Raw genomic sequence first — 18,970 nt, forward strand, 5'->3', positions numbered from 1 at the left:
TGTTCGTCTGATTCTTTGCTTGGACCTTTGAGCTATGATTTCACATACAAACGCTGTATGGTGGCAGTGAACTCAAGTCAAGTCGCTTCACAGTGACCAGCTGTAGTCGCTCGTGAACAATTCTTCCCAAAGAGATTTCAAGCTCAATTTAAAAGGTTGTTTAAGGTCATGGGTCCCAAACACTGTGCTGGCAAATTATCCAATTTCACCTCATTTGTCCCCAAAATGCTTTATTCACTTCAAATAATGTGTATATCTTCATCGTTGTATGTCAGTGACTAATAGCGATGGTAGAAGAATGAATTACTCTTTTACTGGTTGGCAGATAGTACGAGTGACCTGTGTAGCCACCTGTTGTTGCCACTCATACAACAGCATAACAGCTTTGTGTTCAACTAAACAGGTCCACAGTACCGAAGCTTGAGAATAAATTGAGGTGAGTTGAGATCAGCGTTATTTCACATCTACTTTTAGTGTGGGGTTTTATTTTTTCCAATGGAAAAGATTTACCTCAATGAACTAAAAGTAGGGAATGTTTACTAGGCATGTGATGCTGAATAAAGGACAAGGAATTCACCGTTACAATTGAGTGACAGTAGTAAAGATGAATATTGCAGGATCCCCTCAGTTTCCATTTGCCCTAATGAATTCATCACCACAGTTCCATTTTTCCATGCTTCCTATTCATTTTGTGTGTGAGCTTGTCAGACTTTAACCACCCATGCACAATTGCTGGGGAATATTACAATTTGCCACCCCTCATTGTGCAGGATTCATTTCCCTCCTGTTCCTTAAGAGCGGCTCCTCTTGATTTGGATTCAGGTGAGTGGAAGGTTTCAAATTGTTCCTAGGGCTTCTTTGTTTCTAGAAGCGTTCGCCCCGTGTCTTTATTTGTCTAAATGGAATTTCTTACAGTACAGTGGAAGCCCTCAGGGATTAGGAGGGTACATTGGAGCCGATTTGAAGGGAGAGTGAACATGTGAGTGATTCTGAAATGACTGTGTGTGTGTGCGCGCGTGCGTGTGTGTGTGTGTGTGTGTGTGTGTGTGTGTGTGTGTGCGTGTGTGTGTGTGTGTCTGTGCGTGAGAGAGAGCGAGAGAGAGACCCAGAGAAAGAAAGAGAGAGAGTCATATTTAAAGTATATGTAGCTAATGAGAGTCAAAATGTTACAAATTGCTGTCAGCATGATGCAGAGCAAACTACAACCACAATCATCAACTACTGTTGTAATCTTTGTAAATTTATGTTTACACCACCCTGGTTTGGTCGAATTTTGTGATGTTGTGAATGCTTAAATGACTCTTAAGTCAAAGGGTCCTATTTTTGTGCCGAGAGCAAGTCTAAAATAAAGCGCAGTCGAACAGGACACATGGGTGGACTTTGCACAGGTAGAAGCGGGCGTTGCGGGACGTTTACGCCAATGTATGCTTGTGTGGGAATAAAATAGCGGTGCTTGACATTGCGGAAGCAGAAATAGACTCACTGGGATCCATGCATCAAATTGGCAGGTAAACTGCAAGAGTTCCCCTTGCGGATGATGTTGTTGGCCATGCATGTAACGTGGGCAATTGGAGATCGCTATCCGCCCAAAAAACGCAAGGGAAGAGGACCTTGAAAAAATAACCGCATATTAAAGTGCAATCATGACAGTGAGTGTGGGAAAAAAAATCGCAAGCAGATTATTTTTCAAAATCGCTCAGCTCTACTTTTTTCATGTACGAACATGCCGTTTCACAGGCAGTATCAAATCCTCCATATCCACATGTCATGTTCCAGTGACTTTTATAATGTTTACATCATTTCCCTTCCTCTGTTATAACACACCAGCTTCTCTTTCCTTCTTTGTTCTTGAACTTGAGAGATCGATCAAGAGAAGTTTCAAACACAAAGAGGCATCGCGGCCCACAGTGGAAGCGCAAAACCCGGGCAGAAGAGTCCGATGTGGCGTTGTCATTGAGACGCTACTCTGTTGGACACAATTTAGAAACATGCACATGCTAAAGCAATCTTACATAATAGCTCTTTCTTCACTCCATCTCCAAATCCCTCGGTTCCTTTCTGTCAAAGGCTGTTACAGCACAGATTAGCGTTGATGTAATTATGCCCCGATAGTCAGAGAACCAAAGTGACAGGTGCTTTCAAAACAATAGAAATGGTCAGGAAAAAAATCCTGGCTATGAGGAAGGAAATAGTGCTGATTCTGTCCCAATAACCTCGGTGACTCCAGCCCATCTCGATAGCACTGGAGCCTGTCCATCCACCTGGGGGGCAAATGTCTATGCCTCCTCTGCACTTTGTGTGCTTCATTGAATCCTCACTGAGACTTCAAGGGATGAAAGCATGAAGGGATGCCGAGATGGTGGGCGGGGGTAGTAGGGTGCGCGGGGGGGTGGGGGGTTGGGGGGGGGGGTGGAGGGGTAGTGGGTTTGGAGAGGAGGTAGAGTGGGATGAGAGGTGAAGAGCATAGAGAGAGGAAGGGAAGAGAAGAGAACAAGAGCAAAAGTCCACTCGGCACTCTAAGTCTTGTGTGTGTGTGTGTGTGTGTGTGTGTGTGTGTGTGTGTGTGTGTGTGTGTGTGTGTGTGTGTGTGTGTGTGTGGTGTGTGTGTGTTTTGCCTGGCTAAGAATAGAAGCTCTTGTGCTAACCCAGTGCCCCAGGACATGGCCATTTGAATAAAAGCTTCTATCACTACACACAGTACGACTGTATGTTCTGTTCTCTCGGTGAATGCTTGTGTTGGCGTGTCTGTGTATGCCGTACACATTTTAAGACCCGCAAAGTAGAAAGCGTAACGAGTCAGAGAAGTTTACCCCACTTCGTTTTGTTTTGGTTTTTTGTCTGTTTGTTTGTTAAAACTGCGAAAAGTGGAAAAGGTTTTGAAACATTTATTTTGAAGTTGACTGACTTTCTGCGCTTTCAATGGATTGTCGAATGGTTCATGTGATGGAAAAATAAATTTGATTTGTGCACATTTGTACTTGCCAAGTCGTTCATTATTGCCGTTTGGATATGTTTTATGTTACCCGTTCATTGAATGTGTATCATAATTAACTGCTGTGTGTTGTTAACATGAATCCTTGACAGTGAGTTGTGTGTGAAACAGGAACACACGGGTTCATTCTGCTAAATCCTCCCTTTGTCTCAGTGTTGAAAGAGTTTCCATGAACTTGAGTGACTCTAAAGTGCCACAAAATCAATCACAGATGACAGCAACAATAATATTCTTCTTCTCTAATGAGGAGGAACAGGCTACTAAGTGTTTTCTGCTACCTATTGGTGAACAGCGTTAAAACTGCACATCTAAATGTTGAAATGCACCATGATGGTGAATGTTTCGTCATCTTATATGTGTGTTGAGGCCTCTACGCCCTTTTTTATATTGAATGAATCTGAGCTGTGAAAGAGTGTTAAACAGACCATGGCAAAAAGAAATGGCTCCATATGTCTGCAATGGAGGAGTGCATTCTCCGCTCTCGTTTTTGACAAGCCCATCTTTCTCTTTCATTTTCACCTGCAGCACTACTTCCTCGTGGTCTTCGGCCATGATGGACAGAAGCCTCTGGAGCTGCGAGCGGAGGAGGAGGTCGAGTGCGACCAATGGGTGGAGGCCATTCAGCAGGCCAGGTACACAATGACACAGCAACTAGCTTACTCATGGATTTCACAAGTCCATCCCGCCAAGCTTCACACTGATATAAATTTGTGGGTTTCTATCTATCTATCTATCTATCTATCTATCTATCTATCTATCTATCTATCTATCTATCTATCTATCTATCTATCTATCTATCTATCTATCTATCTATCTATCTATCTATCTATCTATCTATCTATCTATCTATCTATCTATCTATCTATCTATCTATCTATCTATCTATCTATCTATCTATCTATCTATCTATCTATCTATCTATCTATCTATCTATCTATCTATCTATCTATCTATCTATCTATCTATCTATCTATCTATCTATCTATCTATCTATCTATCTATCTATCTATCTATCTATCTATCTCGCAAGCTAGCTAGGTAGCTATCTTGCAAGCTAGCTAGCAAGCTAATTCTTAGGACTTGAATTAATTCTTAGCAAATTCTTAGGCCTTGAATTAAACTGATTTTACAAAATTTAGCAATATCCCCTGCTCGCGTTTTCAAAAAATGGACCCCATTTCTGTCTCTCAATAAATACAAATGAAACATCAACATTTTGGGGCATCAGTGCGCGGATGATGCAAAACAATCAGCGTGATAAAAGACACCAAAAAAAAAAGTTTTTTGAAAAATACAATTTTGGTTCATTCACTGTATTTTTAAAACCAAATACTGTGCTGCATTAAGGAAATACAAGCTTAGCATTTTTATGGTGTTAGGAGACCGAATTGGCAATACTGGATACAGTATCTTCTGAAATGTTATTGCTTGTTCAATATAGCATTCATTCACATTTTCCCATATTGCTGCACAATCTGACGTTTCTTCAACATCATACCTTTTACGCCCTCCCTTTCAGTTACTCCGACATCATCATCGAGCGAGAAGTGCTGATGCAAAAGTACATCCACCTGGTGCAGATCGTGGAGACAGAAAAAGTGGCGGCCAATCAGTTGCGCACACAACTGGAGGACCAGGACACAGAGATCGAGAGGCTGAAGGCGGAGGTATCGAGTAACACGCACAAGAGACACTTGATTAGGTACACCTGTGGAGTTCATTGCGCTCCAACACAAGAGCTGTTTTGGTTTTACGGAGGTAATAATGTTTCATTTAATATTTTTGTGGTTGTACATGAAAGGGTTAAAGACGGGCAGTGCAAGAAATTATGCTGCAAGGTTTAAATGTTTTTTTTTCAAAATAATTTATCTTATTGTATTTATCGTATTTGCAGTGAATGCTGGATTCAGCCTCATGCCACACACAAAAAATCACCGTGTACATCACCCGCCGTATGTACTTCTGTCTTTTTGATGAGAGACCCACTGCCATAAAAAAGCACATGTTTACCTCTGCAATATGCACTTCATTTCCCTGGAGGTTGAAAAGCGTTGCGCGTGTGCGTGCGCGTGCATGTCTGTTGTGTGGAAGGAGAAGATCGGCGCTCCGCGGCGTAGGAGGAGAATAACGACGGGCCATCACGTTTTTGTTTTTTTTTTTTAGAAGCATCTGACGAGCAACTGTTCTACTTATCGAACACTCCCTGTCCCTCCTGTATTGCAGTTGTAGAACACACGCACCGCACGCAAGCATACACATACGCAAACACATGCTTGCAGACACGCTCGTTCAAGCTTTAATGACCTTTGCATTGTTGTTTTCTTGATTGATTCCACTCACATAAACACCCAAATGCAGATAATTATCGGCTCATAGTAAAAGAAAAATCCATAGCGATGATTACTCCTCGAGTTACCAGTTGATGAGTGTGTGGCGTCATTCTTGTGAATGAATGGATTTTTTGAATGCTAAAAAGACAGCTCTGATAAAACTGCCGCGACTCGGTGCCGGGCAGAATTCATGGGTTTCATTCAGTTGCGGTTTTCGTTGGCACTGTTAGGCAGAGGGCTCCACTGTTGCACCCAACAGAGAAACGACAGGAAAGGTGGGCAGAAAACAGGACACACGTAAATGACTCCAAAAACGTATCAGGGTTAGCACGGTGTGGCAGTGGTTAATGGTTCCCAATTCTGCCTCACAATCAAGAGGCTCTAGATTCGAATCTCAGATCAGGCCAGTATGTGAAATTTGCATGTTCTTTGTGTGCCTGCCTGCTTTTCGTTCAGATATTCTGACACCAAGCCCCACCGCCCATGGCCCCCAAAATTAGTTAACTCCATTTCAAAACTATTCATTGCTAAAAATATACCTAATTTGCCCCTTATGGAACATCGCCACGATTTCTTACTCCTTGATTGCATATTGTGTGTTTTAACAAAGCGCAGAGGTGCTATGTAGAACGGCTGCCGACATGCGAGTGCTTGGTGTATGTGGAATTTGTGGGCTAAGCAGCAATTAGCCCCAAGGGGACCAGCAGCTCTGATCTCCATAAATCACACCTCCACCGCCTTGTGTCGTATTGTGTCTCACTAATTGCTCTTATAAAGAATTCATCTGTATTGTTTTCGCGCCGTGCAGATAATCAAAATGCTAACGTAAGATGTTTTAAAAATTATTATGAGGGAACATCTGCTTGGGTAATGGGGCCGCACGTGAAAAAACATTTTCAGCTGAGAGCCAGTGTGCAGCCGGCGATCCGTCTCATTAAAAACACTTGTGTGTGTGTGTGTGTGTGTGCATCTGTGTGTGTATGTGTGTGGGGTGCTCAGTGTTTATGAATAATTAAACCAGCTAGCCACTGTAACTATCAACAGTTGGCAGCCTCATCTTTGCAAGCATTTGCATGATGCTGCTGCTGCGAGTGTGTCATATTTTGAGTGTATCGAGTTCAGTTTCATGCAAAAAGGCTGCAAGGCAAAAAAACAACTATGATAATGTTACACATAGAAGCAGGTGCTGCCAAGGAGTGAAAAAAAAGCTTTTAGTAGCTCTGCTTGCCTTTCAAAAAAAAAGAAAGAAAAAAGAAAGGAATTATTTCCAAATGCCAGGCGAAATTTCTTCCTCTCGTTTCATTGCAAGATTTGGGGTTTCAAACTTGGAATGACAGACGGTGGTTTTCTTGCCCTCTGCCAGGAAATGTCACATTTTTAAATGTTACTCCTTTGAATGGACTTAATGTAACACTCATAAAGGAGCTGTCTTTAAAAGCCTTTTACATTTTGCTGCTACTATGAACACATTCAATGGCCACACAAGAAATAATAGTATTCGGTTTTGATTGATGTGGCATTTATTCAAAGACACGCGAGAGTTCCTTTATTTATTTAGTTTGTCGTGTGTCAGTTTCCCATGAGCTCTACTAGATGGAGCTGTGTTTGAACAAAAAAAAAACTTTTTCTGTGTGGCAATTGGTGTGTCAGCACAACTTCAGTTTAGCAACCTGTGCATTACAAAAATTTTGTGTGTGTTTACGTGTCCGGCCAAACTAATTGTATTTGTAAAGTCATTTAGGATGCAGCTGTTTTGTGTGATTCAGGGGCGTGAGATCAGGAGAGTCAGGGGAGGTGGAGCCTAACCGGCACCAGGAAAAAAGTCATTATAAGCAAAATGTTGAATAAATAATCAGGCACTTGTATTATGCACTCTGCACTTTCCATCGTCAGTCTATTGTGTTTAACATTTCTATGTTCCATGTTTAGTTTTGGCGATTGCATGAAACCACAGATACAAATGTGTGAGGTGAGGCAGTCAGTATTCTGCCTCACAGATATCATTCGGAGAACAGGCAAATTTGTCCCAGGGCCTGAGATTCCCAGCGCCTCCCACACACCCAGATTATTATTTTATTTAACTCAAAGCAGTCATTATTGATTTCGTGTCAATTGACATTTTATTCCTATGACACAATTTATGTGTGCAGATCATTGCTCTGAACAAAACCAAGGAGCGTATGAGGCCTTATCACGTCAACCATGAAACAGAAGATCCGGACATCAAAAAGATCAAGAAGGTTCGTGTTCCCTACCGCAAGTGGTCGTACTCGTCGTCTTTATCGTTGTAGCTGCCCCACGTTACTTATGCTCGTCTAAATTTAGGTGCAGAGCTTCATGCGGGGCTGGCTGTGTCGCAGGAAGTGGAAGATCATCGTGCAGGACTACATCTGCTCTCCTCACGCCGAAAGCATGAGGAAGCGGAACCAGATTGTCTTTAACATGGTGGAAGCAGAGACGGAGTATGTCTCCAGATGTTGAAATGCTCATGCACCATTCCACCTATGAGCTAATTGAGCTAGGAAGCATTTTACAGCGCACTGGATTTTCCGAAATACCGGTCTTTGATCTCACAATCATAACATACAGTAACAATATAATAAGGTCTCACTGAAGGGACGTCCTCTTCTTCTTCGTCCTCTTCCTCAACTGTCTTTGGGCAGTAGGTACTCCCTGAACTGGTTGCCAGCCAATCGCAGGGCACACATACACAAACATTCACACTCACAGTTACTCCTGGGGACAATTTAGAGTGTTCAATTTACCCACGATGCATGTTTTTGAAATATGGGTTAGCAGTGGTTAGCACGTCGGCTTCACAGTGCAGAGGTACTGGGTTCAATTCCAGCTACGGCCTCTTTGTGTGGAGTTTTCATGTTCTCCCCGGGCCTGCATGGGTTTTCTCCGGGTGCTCCGGTTTCCTCCCACATTCCAAAAACATGCATGGCAGGCTGATTGAACGCTCTAAAATTGTCCCTAGGTGTGAGTGTGAGTGCGAATGGTTGTTCGTCTCTGTGTGCCCTGCGATTGGCTGGCAACCGATTCAGGGTGTCCCCCGCCTACTGCCCGCAGACAGCTGGGATAGGCTCCGGCACCCCCCGCGACCCTAGTGAGGATCAAGCGGTTAGGAAGATGAATGAATGAATGAATGAATGAGAATTTTTTGGAAGCAGCTTGCATCCACACACATTTTTCCAAAAATCCACGAACAAAAAAGCTGAAAACTGAGCAAAGCTACGGCGTAGGGAGACACTAGTTCACATCGAGGCATCCATCAATCATGCGACTCGGATTTAACCGCTGAAGGGCAATGTGTTCATTTTCGAGCGTGCCCGTACTTGCTTTTCTGTGCCTTTTTGCCCGATGATTTACGCCGTCTTTTCCCCTGTGTCTCTTCGCATGACGGCAGGTACGTCCACCAGCTCTACATCCTGGTCAACTGCTTCCTCAGACCTCTGAGGATGGCCGCCAGCTCCAAGAAGCCCCCCATTAATCACGACGACGTCAGCAGCATATTCCTCAACAGGTGCGCGCTGACCGGCGGACAGATTTCGCCTCGAATCAAGCGCCAGACGTGTTAATTATGCAGAGCGAGCTGTTCAAATGGCAACGTGAACCGACGCTGTGTTGCATTACAGTGAGACCATCATGTTCCTGCATGAGATTTTCCACCAAGGCTTAAAGGCCAGGATCGCTAACTGGCCCACTCTGGTGCTGGGTAAGCTTTCGCCTGACATCACACACGCACAAACACAAACACACACACACACACACATACACAGCAGGATGCATTGGTTTTTCACATCTTCTCCACATGTAGATTGTCTTATTCAAATATTAGCCGTAGATTCGCACATACACACGCACGGACACACGCACAATCACTGTGCCGACAGACAATAAGCAGCAAGGCCACAAGACGTCCCCGCAGTTTCACCTCCGAAAACCGGGCTCAGATCGACATCATCAAGGAAACTGCCGGCACACAGTAAACAGCAGCAAATGGCTTGAGACAAATTGATCAAAAGAAGAGAAGGCACGACTGGTTTAAACGTTCAATGTTAAGCCACGTCCCGTTGACACATGGTTCGGAAATCGATTATTTTCTTCCCAGTCTTGCCAATTTAAATCGGAAAAACCTGCCTTTGATTTAAAAATGTGGGTGGATGCAGCGCCTTCAGTACAATGGCAAAGAAAGTGTGCATGAGATATTTCAGCATTTTTGAAAAACAGATTATCGGTAGTCATAAATGAAATAATTGAAAGAATTTTATTCATTCATTGCAAATTCATGAACATGCGCAAAAAAAAAATTTGAAAATCCTCGCTGCCCATCTCTAAAGCCCTCCTCAAAACTCACTTGTATTCTTTGGCGTTCGACTCAGCATGACTTGTTCTGATGATTTGTTCTTGATTTTACTGCCTGGTGCTTTCTACCGCCTTTATTACCGATTCGTCTTACTGTCTGTGTATGTTAAATCGCTCCATGTACAGCACTTTGTATGCAGCGATGGCTGTTTGAAAGTGCTCTATAAATACTGTTGACTTGACTTGACTTGAAAATAGCATTACCATACTTGACATTTCAGGATCCAGCATGTGAGTCGAATGAATTGCTAGTCGTGTGTGGTAGTGTCAAGCTGATTGTCTACGTGGTTTCCAGCCGACCTTTTTGACATCCTGCTGCCCATGCTGAACATCTATCAGGAGTTTGTGAGGAACCATCAGTACAGCCTGCAGGTTCTGGCCAACTGTAAGCAGAACAGAGACTTCGACAAGCTGCTCAAACAGTACGAAACCAACGCCGCCTGCGAGGGGAGGATGCTCGAGACCTTCCTCACCTACCCCATGTTCCAGGTCGCTCCACACACAGACGGCCTGTTGTCATGACAACTCCTGCAGAAAACATTCATATTATTCTGGTTTTAAAATACGTATCTCGTCGATAATTTTTTGTCCCGTCACAGAAATGAAAACAGCCAAGACTATTGGAATGAATGAACTTTTTAACAATATTATAATTCATTACTTTGAATGAATTACAAAAGAACATTTGTTCGAAATTATCTTCTGGTTCTTTCCTGTATAAGATCCCTCGCTACATCATCACTCTGCACGAGTTATTGGCACACACGCCTCATGAACATGTGGAGCGCAAAAGCCTCGAGTTTGCAAAGTCCAAACTGGAGGAACTGTCCAGGTAACGATTTAGTTTTTGTCATGAACATCTATGCCATACTCGGCGTTGTTTACACTGTCAAGTGATGCGTGTGCTTGTGTTTGCGTGTGTGTGTGTGCGGGTCAGAGTCATGCATGACGAAGTGAGCGACACTGAAAATATTCGTAAGAATCTGGCCATCGAGAGGATGATCGTGGAGGGTTGTGACATCCTGCTGGACACCAGCCAAACCTTCGTCAGGCAGGGTGAGTCTTCATCACTTCAGTGCCATGTCCACATTTCAGTCACACATGCCTTGGGCAAAAAAAAAAAAAAAAAAATGCAGAATGGAACCTTCTTTGAATGGACAAATTGGGCCTAAAAACATCCTATACAGGGCAAAATTCTTGTTTTATAATAATAATAATGTTATTATTACTATTATTAATTAGTTATTTAGTTATTAATTAGTTATAATTTATTACTATTAATGTTATTATACAGGGGTGGCCCGGTGAGCCAGGGGTTAGCGCATCGACCTCACAGCGCAGAGATACCGGGTTCAATTCCAGCTCCGGCCTCCCTGTGTGGAGTTTGCCTGTGTGGGTTTTCTCCGGGTACTCTGGTTTGCTCCCACATTCCAAAAACATGCATGACAGGTTGATTGAACACTCAAAATTGTCCCTATGTGTGAGTGTGAGTGCGGCTGGTTGTTCGTCTCTGTGTGCCCTGAGATTGCCTGGCAACCGGTTCATGGTGTCGCCCGCCTACTGCCCGAAGACGGCTGCGATAGGCTCCCGCACGCCCCGCGAAACTTGTGAGGATAAAGCGGATCAGAAAATGGATGTATGGATGGATAATAACACAGTTAGGTCCTTTTGAGCTGTGTGATGCTAAGCTAATGTCACTCACGACTCTACATGACCTTTGATAGGACACTTGCCCCCACTACCTAACATGCTGTCGATGGGAAGGTCGCCCCTACCAAAATGGCTACCACCTGGGCTGCTTTTTCTCCCATCAGTTTGCTTATATATGACAATTGACCAACACAACATAGAACCCCATGGAGAATTGCGGCCACATGCGGTCAGTGCTCGAATTAACAGACTTTGGAAGGTACTGCACCACATTTTCTGTCCTTTGAATCGGGATTCATTCCATCAAGGTTCCACTGTACATTCGAAATAGTTGAGAAACAGCAATTTAGACTCATATAGACACCCATGGACATTTTAAAGTCTTCAATGAACGAAATGAGTCACTTGAACCATCCAGTATAAATGAATCTCAAGTCTCTTGAAATAATTACCCTGTCTTCAGGATCTCTTATCCAACTGCCATCGGTCGAGCGAGGCAAGCTCAGCAAGGTGCGCCTGGGCTCGCTCTCCTTGAAGAAGGAAGGGGAGAGGCAATGCTTCCTGTTCACTAAACACTTCCTCGTCTGCACGCGCAGCTCCGGCGGGAAACTGCACCTCCTCAAGGTGACGCCAGCACCGCTTTCTTCAAGTACTTTTTTGCAATTTTCACTCGCTCATGTTTGACCGCAGTTTTTGCTTGCAGCAAGGCGGCGTCTTATCCCTCATTGACTGCACTCTCATCGAGGAGACAGACGCCGGGGATGAAGAATGTAAGAATGTATCCTCTGTCACTAATAGTGCAGGTTACTTGGCTGTCAGCTGATTAGTGACCCTTAATGAGTTCTCTTTAAATATCAGCAGCTCTCTTTTAAAGGACAGGTTAAGATCTTTTGACATTAACGGTTCATTAATTTGACACATTGTGAGGATGTAAAAGAATACATAATATCCACGCTTTGAGTGAGGTGTACATGAGGAACGCCTAAGTCGAAAAAGGTAGATCTCTGCTTTTGAAGTGTACGCTAAGCAAACGTCAATTTTCTTTGGTGGGGCAGCGCTTGTGTGGCACTTTGCTAAATTATGATCGATTCTGGAACCAACAGCACAAACAGCTACTTGAGAACGGGTATTTTGAGTGGACTCAACATTATTTCTGCCTGTTGATTCTTGAATTGAGGTACCGGTACTATGCTATACATGTACAATTTGATTGAAAGCATCGACTCCAGTGGAGACGTGTGTAAAACACAACACACAAAAGAAGTAACAAACAAACAAACAAATAAATAACTAGATAAATAAATAATTGCTTGAGTAATTAATTAACTAATTAATTAATTGATTGATTGGTTAGATAAATAAATAAATACAATTGAATACAGAATAATTGCAACAAAAGATAAAACATAATGCAAGAAAATAAAGAATAGAGGTGTGGTCCAAATAGCACAGTTTTATTCGATTCAGCCCTAGTGTAAATTGCTTTCAAATTTTTTCTTCCCCCCCGGGTTGTTTGGAGTAGCTTTAAATTTCATGAACACCCCTTGCATGCTTCTTGATTTTTCAGCTAAAGCTGGAGGACAGGTGTTTGGTCAGCTGGACTTCAAGCTGGTGGTGGAGCCGGCTGACTCGGCTTCGTTCACTGTGGTGTTGCTGGCGCCCTCGCGGCAGGAGAAGGCGGCGTGGACCAGCGATATTAGCCAGGTGATACACACAAGAGAGAGAACTCACAGAGAATAACAAGAACCTCCATATAGTGAGAGCGCGTCCCCGCTGGGCTTTGTCGAGGCTTAGTGATACGTAAACACAGACGTGGGTGCAGCTCCCGGGAGGTGAGTTCTTCTCGGCGCCTTCACAAACACACACAAGCCCCATGTAAGGGTGTAACAATTCATTCGAGAAGACGAGTTTTTGTTTGTTTGTTTTTTTTCCCCACTCACTGATTCGGCCTCTCCCAAAATTCTTTCTTTGTCTCCCCCTTTTTGCGTCTTGTCAGTGTATAGACAACATCCGCTGCAATGGCCTGATGACCAGCGTCTTTGAGGAGAATTCCAAAGTCACCGTGCCTCACATGATCAAGTAAGTGTGTGAAGAGGAGGTGGCCATCTCTTCATGCGCATGCTGCAAAACATCAAGCACATGTGGGTGATGATGTTTTAAACGTGTTGATTCTGACAAACAATTTTATTATTATTATTATTTTTTAATATATTATGTTTCCTTTCTTGATTATTTTGGTTTCGGAACTTTGATCCGATTTGATTTTCATTCTTTTTTTGCAATACAGTGGAACCTCCAAGGTCGAACACAATCCATTCCAGGACAATTTGTGTGGATTTTGCAACAATAGTCCCCATTGAAAATTACGGATTGAGAATTAATCCATGGTCAAACCGGCCCCGTCATAAATCTTTTGTTACGTGGACAGGCAATATTTTGAGTGTAAAAATAGGTTGGTGTTACAACATAAAACATAATTATTATCATGATATATAATTAGACATTTATACCGTAACTTTATTTGTATAGCAGCTTTTGAAACAAATTTACAAAGGTGCTTAATAATGGCAATGATGATTAAAATGTAAAACTCAGTCAATCACTTTTAATATTAAAACAAAATAATCGCATGTAAATTTCAATGTTGTTAATTGTTATGTAAGTGTAAAAATAAGCAAACTCCTTTTCATTTGAAGACGAAATGTATTTTTATTTCCCTGTTGTTAATTCTTACACAGGCATAACAATAAGTCAACCATTGTTAGTATTTAGACATTAAACCATTGTATTTTCATTTCAGCATTAAGTTTGTGTGGGTGTAAAATCAAATTAAGCATTGTTAATATTTCGACAAAAAAATATTACCTCACATTTTGATTTTAACAAAATTTAGGTGGGGGCAGCCCGGTAGTACAGTGGTTAGCACGTCGGCTTCACAGTGCAGAGATACCGTGTTCGATTCCAGCTCCGGCCTCCCTGTGTGGAGTTTGCATGTTCTCCCCGGGCCTGTGTGGGTTTTCTCCGGGTGCTCCGGTTTCCTCCCACATTCAGAATGCGTGGCAGGCTGATTGAACACTCTAAATTGTCCCTAGGTGTGAGTGTGAGTGTGAATGGTTGTTCGTTTCTGTGTGCCCTGCGATTGGCTGGCAACCGATTCAGGGTGTCCCCCGCCTACTGCTCGAAGACAGCTGGGATAGGCTCCAGCACCCCCCGCGACCCTAGTGAGGATCAAGCGGCTCGGAAGATGAATGAATGAATGAATAAATTTAGGTGGACCACAACTAATAAGAAAAATTAAATTGTATTTTAATTTGATTGTTGTAATGAAGGACATTCTCAGAATTAATTATTTGTCGCTTGATGAGCTAAAGTCTCGCATAATATCTCCTCCCGTCAGTCCCTTGATAGGGAAATTTGAACTTGTGTGTTGCTCACATTCTGACTTGTACATTAACTTTAGAGGTTTCAGTGTATAATATTTAATTCAAATCCATTTTTAATTCAGCTCTTCCCATGCTTTGCAGCAGCAGTCACCCATGCTCGTGTGTTGTGTGTGTACGTGTGTACCTCATCAGATCCGATGTGCGTCTCCATAAAGATGATGTTGACATTTGCTTCAGCAAGACGCTCAACTCCTGCAAGGTCCCGCAGATCCGCTACGCCAGCATGGAGCGTCTGCTGGAGAGGCTGACCGACCTGCGCTTCCTCTCCATTGACTTCCTCAACACCTTCCTGCACACGTACAGGATCTTCACCGCCGCCAGCGTGGTCATGGACAAATTGGCCGACATCTACAAGAAGCCCTTCTCCTCCATTCCCATCAGGTCACCGACCGCACACGCGCAAAAAAAACCCCCAAAAACGCACAAGCCATGCAACTCGATGCATTGAGTAACTCCGATTAGTCGTTTACAAAAAAAAAAACAGTCAAAGCGGAATCTCCGCCTCAAAACTTCGCAGGGGATTTCTTTTTCCGCATCGATTAATGTTGCTGGAGTTGCATGCTTTATGCTGTGTAGAAATAAGATGGGACAATAGCGGCGAGCCAGGAGGAAAGTGTAATAGTGTAAAGTGATAACCGATTAATTAGCTGATTAGTTTGGTAAAGATGGGATGAATAATATCGATAGCTTTTATTGGTTCCCTAATGCTTACAATAATAAATAGATGAATTACAGACAAAGTCCTGTGAGAGCATTTTGGTAGTGTGTCAAAGTGTTTGTGATGAAAGTGTTTCTTTCGTTTAAATGGGAGAGTTTTCGTCATGCATATGAGAGCATTTCAGCAGTGCGTATTCCAAAACTGTACGTCAATAATTCTATCGCCACGTGAGAGCCTTTCAGTGGTGTGTGTGAGTGTGTTTCAGTAGTATGTGAGACAGTTTTTTCATCATGTATGCAAAAGAAAAGACAATTTAGTAAGTCATGTGTGAGAGTGTTTCAGTAGTGTGTATGCAAGACTTTTGGTCTTGCACATGAGAGCGTATCAGTGAGACAATTTTAGAATGTGGGCGGTTGTTTCTACAGTGTTTTGGTTTGTGAGACCATTTTAGTCGTGCATGCAAGGATAAATCCATAGTGTGAGGTGTAGTGTGCGTAACAGGCTTTGATTCATGTGCATGAGAGTGTTTCAGTGGTGCGAGTTAGAGTTTTTCTTGAGGGTTTGTTTATTTCAGTAGTGTGTGATGGCATTTTAGTCGTGTGTGTGTGTGAGAGTGCAAAGAATTCAGAAGTGGTTGTGACACCGTGTGAAAGCAGTTCAGTTTGAAGTGTGAGCATTAATAATGTCAGTATTATGAGCGTTTTCAGTAGTGCGCATGCCATTTTTACAGTAGTGTGTGAGTGTGTCATTTTCATGCATGATAGCAGAAAAAAATGAGTGTGGACGATACGAATGAAAGCGGTTTGAGTATCGTGCGGGAGACGTAAACCCAAACAATCATCGTTTGGCTCCACAAGCTGTCCATAACTTTTCATTTCGTCCTTGTGAACAAACGACCTCATCTGACCACCGTTTTTCTGTGCTTTCAACACGTTGGCAATTACAACACAACAACAGTGCTCGTTTTCCCCACACCCACCTTCCATCCAACTGACGTTTCCTTGTCCTCGCCGGCCGCGTGTCCGCCACGCCGCGTCCAAACTGCAGGGCGCAGTACCACTCATTTGACCGTCTGTCCATCTCATCCGTCTGTCCCGACTACGGTCTGAAGATCAAGAAGATAGCCCTGGATCCGTCCAAGTAATCCTACTTCCTCTTCTTTGTCTTTTTGTCTCCTCCCTACATGCTCTGATTGTCCTCCTCTTTTCCTTTCGCCCACCCGATGCATGACTCTCCACTGTTGTTTTTTTGGGGAGGATTGGACATCGGAGGTGGATCTCTGTTCGGCGGGGCATGTCCTGTTCTCGCTTTGAAAACATCCTAGCATCCGGAATGGTTCACTACAGTCTCCTCCTTGCTGCCTGCAATAACCTTCTTTTTCCTTTCATTTCCCAATCTTGCCGTACAATTTCTGCTCCTTTTTCCTCAATGCTTGTGTTTAACGTTGACTACGGCTGCGTCCGGTGCAATTGTTTTGATTCATGATCAAGGTTTTCGAAAGACGATCCAGTTAGGTGGTCGTTCAGGTTTTTTTTTTTCTTTAAATGGAAGAACATTTACACTGTAACACCCCCCCCCCACCGCCAAAATAATATGATGTTGTTGAGCAAAGACAAAAAGCATCTGGACTCAGAATATTCATTCAATATAAGTGTAAACGCAGCATACGGACAAAAGTATGATGGCACACCTATTAATAACCGATTGATAAGGTATAATAAACTAATACATTTAATTATATTCCAAATATATATATATATATATACTTTTTAACTGATGTAATTAATGTAAATGTAATGTAATGCATAATCATTCAATAAACTAATGAAAATACTGTAGGAGAAGGATTTATCTACAATATATTGCTCAGTAATTAATCAGAGATTTCTCAAGGACCACATTTAATTTAAATCCAAAAAAGAAACGACAGATGAGCTTGTGAATAAATAACCACACATTTCTAAAAAGTTAATTTCCATAATAAAAGAAGATTTTTAAATAATTACTTGAAGTACAGTACAGGGGGCTTACTTTGCCATGGCCTGCTTTAGAACACTTCACCTACCCCCTCACACAAACACACAACTCATCAAAATTAGTCTGAAATGAGACCACCACCTGCGACCTCACAAATATTCTTCTCCGGATGACAGCACAATTCCCACAAACCTCCCCAGCGATGTGAAAGCCTTTAACACACACAACGCTGTGACTCCATAATATTCCGCATTCTGTAGATGCAATGACCAGTCGTCCCAATACTTTTGTCCATTTTGTCCAAAGTGGATTGTCCATCCACTTTTGAAAACAGTGGTGACTTAAAATTCGGCTCAGCTGTTTTCTGGCTTTTGGTATTAATTGTGCTTTGAATATTATGACTTCCCTTGTGTCCCAGCGGTTTTGTAAGCTCGGACTAAATGTCCTCTTTCAGGTCCTTGGAGTTGTTCTTCGCCACGAACCAGAACAACCGAAGCGGCGAGCACATGAATGACAAATCTCCTCGTCTCTGCCGCAAGTTCTCTTCTCCCCCTCCTCTCTCCATCTCCCCGCGCACTTCCTCGCCTGTCCCCGCCCGGAAGCTCTCCCTGCACTCGCCCGTCAGCGGCAGGGTGGGCGGGCTGGACCTAAGCGGTCCTCTCTCCGGCCTGAACCACAACACGTCCCAGTCGGCCGCCGGTAGCCCCACGTCGGTCCACACCCCGCAGACCCCGACGCCGACCACCTCCTCCCCGCCTCCTCCTCCTCCTCCTTCCTGCACTTTTCCACTACAAGACCAAGTGCCTCCCATTCCCTCGTCTCCCGAGCAGACTCCAAGCCTGAGCACGGAGGGGGAAGACGTGCCCAAGATTGACCCTTTTTGCGGCAAACTAAGACGGAGCATACGCAGAGGTCAGCAATCCTTCCTTGCAGCGGGGGGGTGGGGGGGTGCATTCCAGCGGTCAGTGTCAAATCTCTGGTGTTGCTTTGAGCTGTCTCATGTTTTAAACACAAAGTTTTTCAAGATTTGAAGCCACATCCGATTACCACACACATTAATTTTTGTTTAATTTTGAATTAAACAAAATTGGTGGGGGGAAAAAAACGTGGCTGGCTTCCCCTAAATTATCTGAGCAGTGGATTTTTTGTAAAGTCAATATTTGTTTTTCTTCCATTGACACAATTTTATCACTTCAAATGTTCATTTTGAGCTTCAAAATTTCCATGGTGAAAATTACCTCACCGACACCAAAAGCGCAAAACCTCTTCAATATTGCAACAATTTGTTGGAGTGATTGAAATCAGAGATCAATAAATCGGCCCCCAAGATCCCAGAATTAAATATTTAACTTTAACGTAATCTCATGTCGGTCGCATTGTAACCTGCAAACAACACACAAATTTAACGCACTGTAATTTCTTGGTGTTTGCAGGATTCCTTTTTCTTTGCTCTTTTAGTCACGCGAGAACTAAAATGCAAGCAAGTCTGAAAATTGAAATCGAAAATGTGAAAACGGTTCGGTCCGATTAAGTTATGTCTGTGGGAGCAAGA

The 18,970-nt window shown here is 43.1% G+C and overlaps 1 protein-coding gene across 3 annotated transcripts in view; it reads left to right on the forward strand.

The window, feature by feature from the left end:
* rasgrf2b (Ras protein-specific guanine nucleotide-releasing factor 2b) overlaps positions 1-18,970 on the forward strand; it is a 38,356-nt gene that overhangs the window by 10,309 nt on the left and 9,077 nt on the right. Inside the window, exons 2-17 of one of the 3 annotated variants that reach the window (XM_052068818.1) lie at positions 3,518-3,624; positions 4,512-4,659; positions 7,473-7,562; positions 7,648-7,784; positions 8,732-8,848; positions 8,961-9,040; positions 9,986-10,179; positions 10,413-10,522; positions 10,628-10,746; positions 11,804-11,964; positions 12,044-12,110; positions 12,908-13,044; positions 13,337-13,419; positions 14,961-15,164; positions 16,489-16,581; positions 17,873-18,330. In XM_052068818.1, coding sequence (XP_051924778.1) covers positions 3,518-3,624; positions 4,512-4,659; positions 7,473-7,562; positions 7,648-7,784; positions 8,732-8,848; positions 8,961-9,040; positions 9,986-10,179; positions 10,413-10,522; positions 10,628-10,746; positions 11,804-11,964; positions 12,044-12,110; positions 12,908-13,044; positions 13,337-13,419; positions 14,961-15,164; positions 16,489-16,581; positions 17,873-18,330 — 2,305 coding nt within the window. Of the gene's footprint in view, positions 1-3,517; positions 3,625-4,511; positions 4,660-7,472; positions 7,563-7,647; positions 7,785-8,731; positions 8,849-8,960; positions 9,041-9,985; positions 10,180-10,412; positions 10,523-10,627; positions 10,747-11,803; positions 11,965-12,043; positions 12,111-12,907; positions 13,045-13,336; positions 13,420-14,915; positions 15,165-16,488; positions 16,582-17,872; positions 18,331-18,970 lie in introns of all 3 variants that reach the window. The other 2 variants (XM_052068817.1, XM_052068819.1) reach the window with 2 other exon arrangements.

This window comes from Hippocampus zosterae, chromosome 6 (genome assembly GCF_025434085.1).
Source record: "Hippocampus zosterae strain Florida chromosome 6, ASM2543408v3, whole genome shotgun sequence".
Taxonomy (NCBI): domain Eukaryota; kingdom Metazoa; phylum Chordata; class Actinopteri; order Syngnathiformes; family Syngnathidae; genus Hippocampus; species Hippocampus zosterae.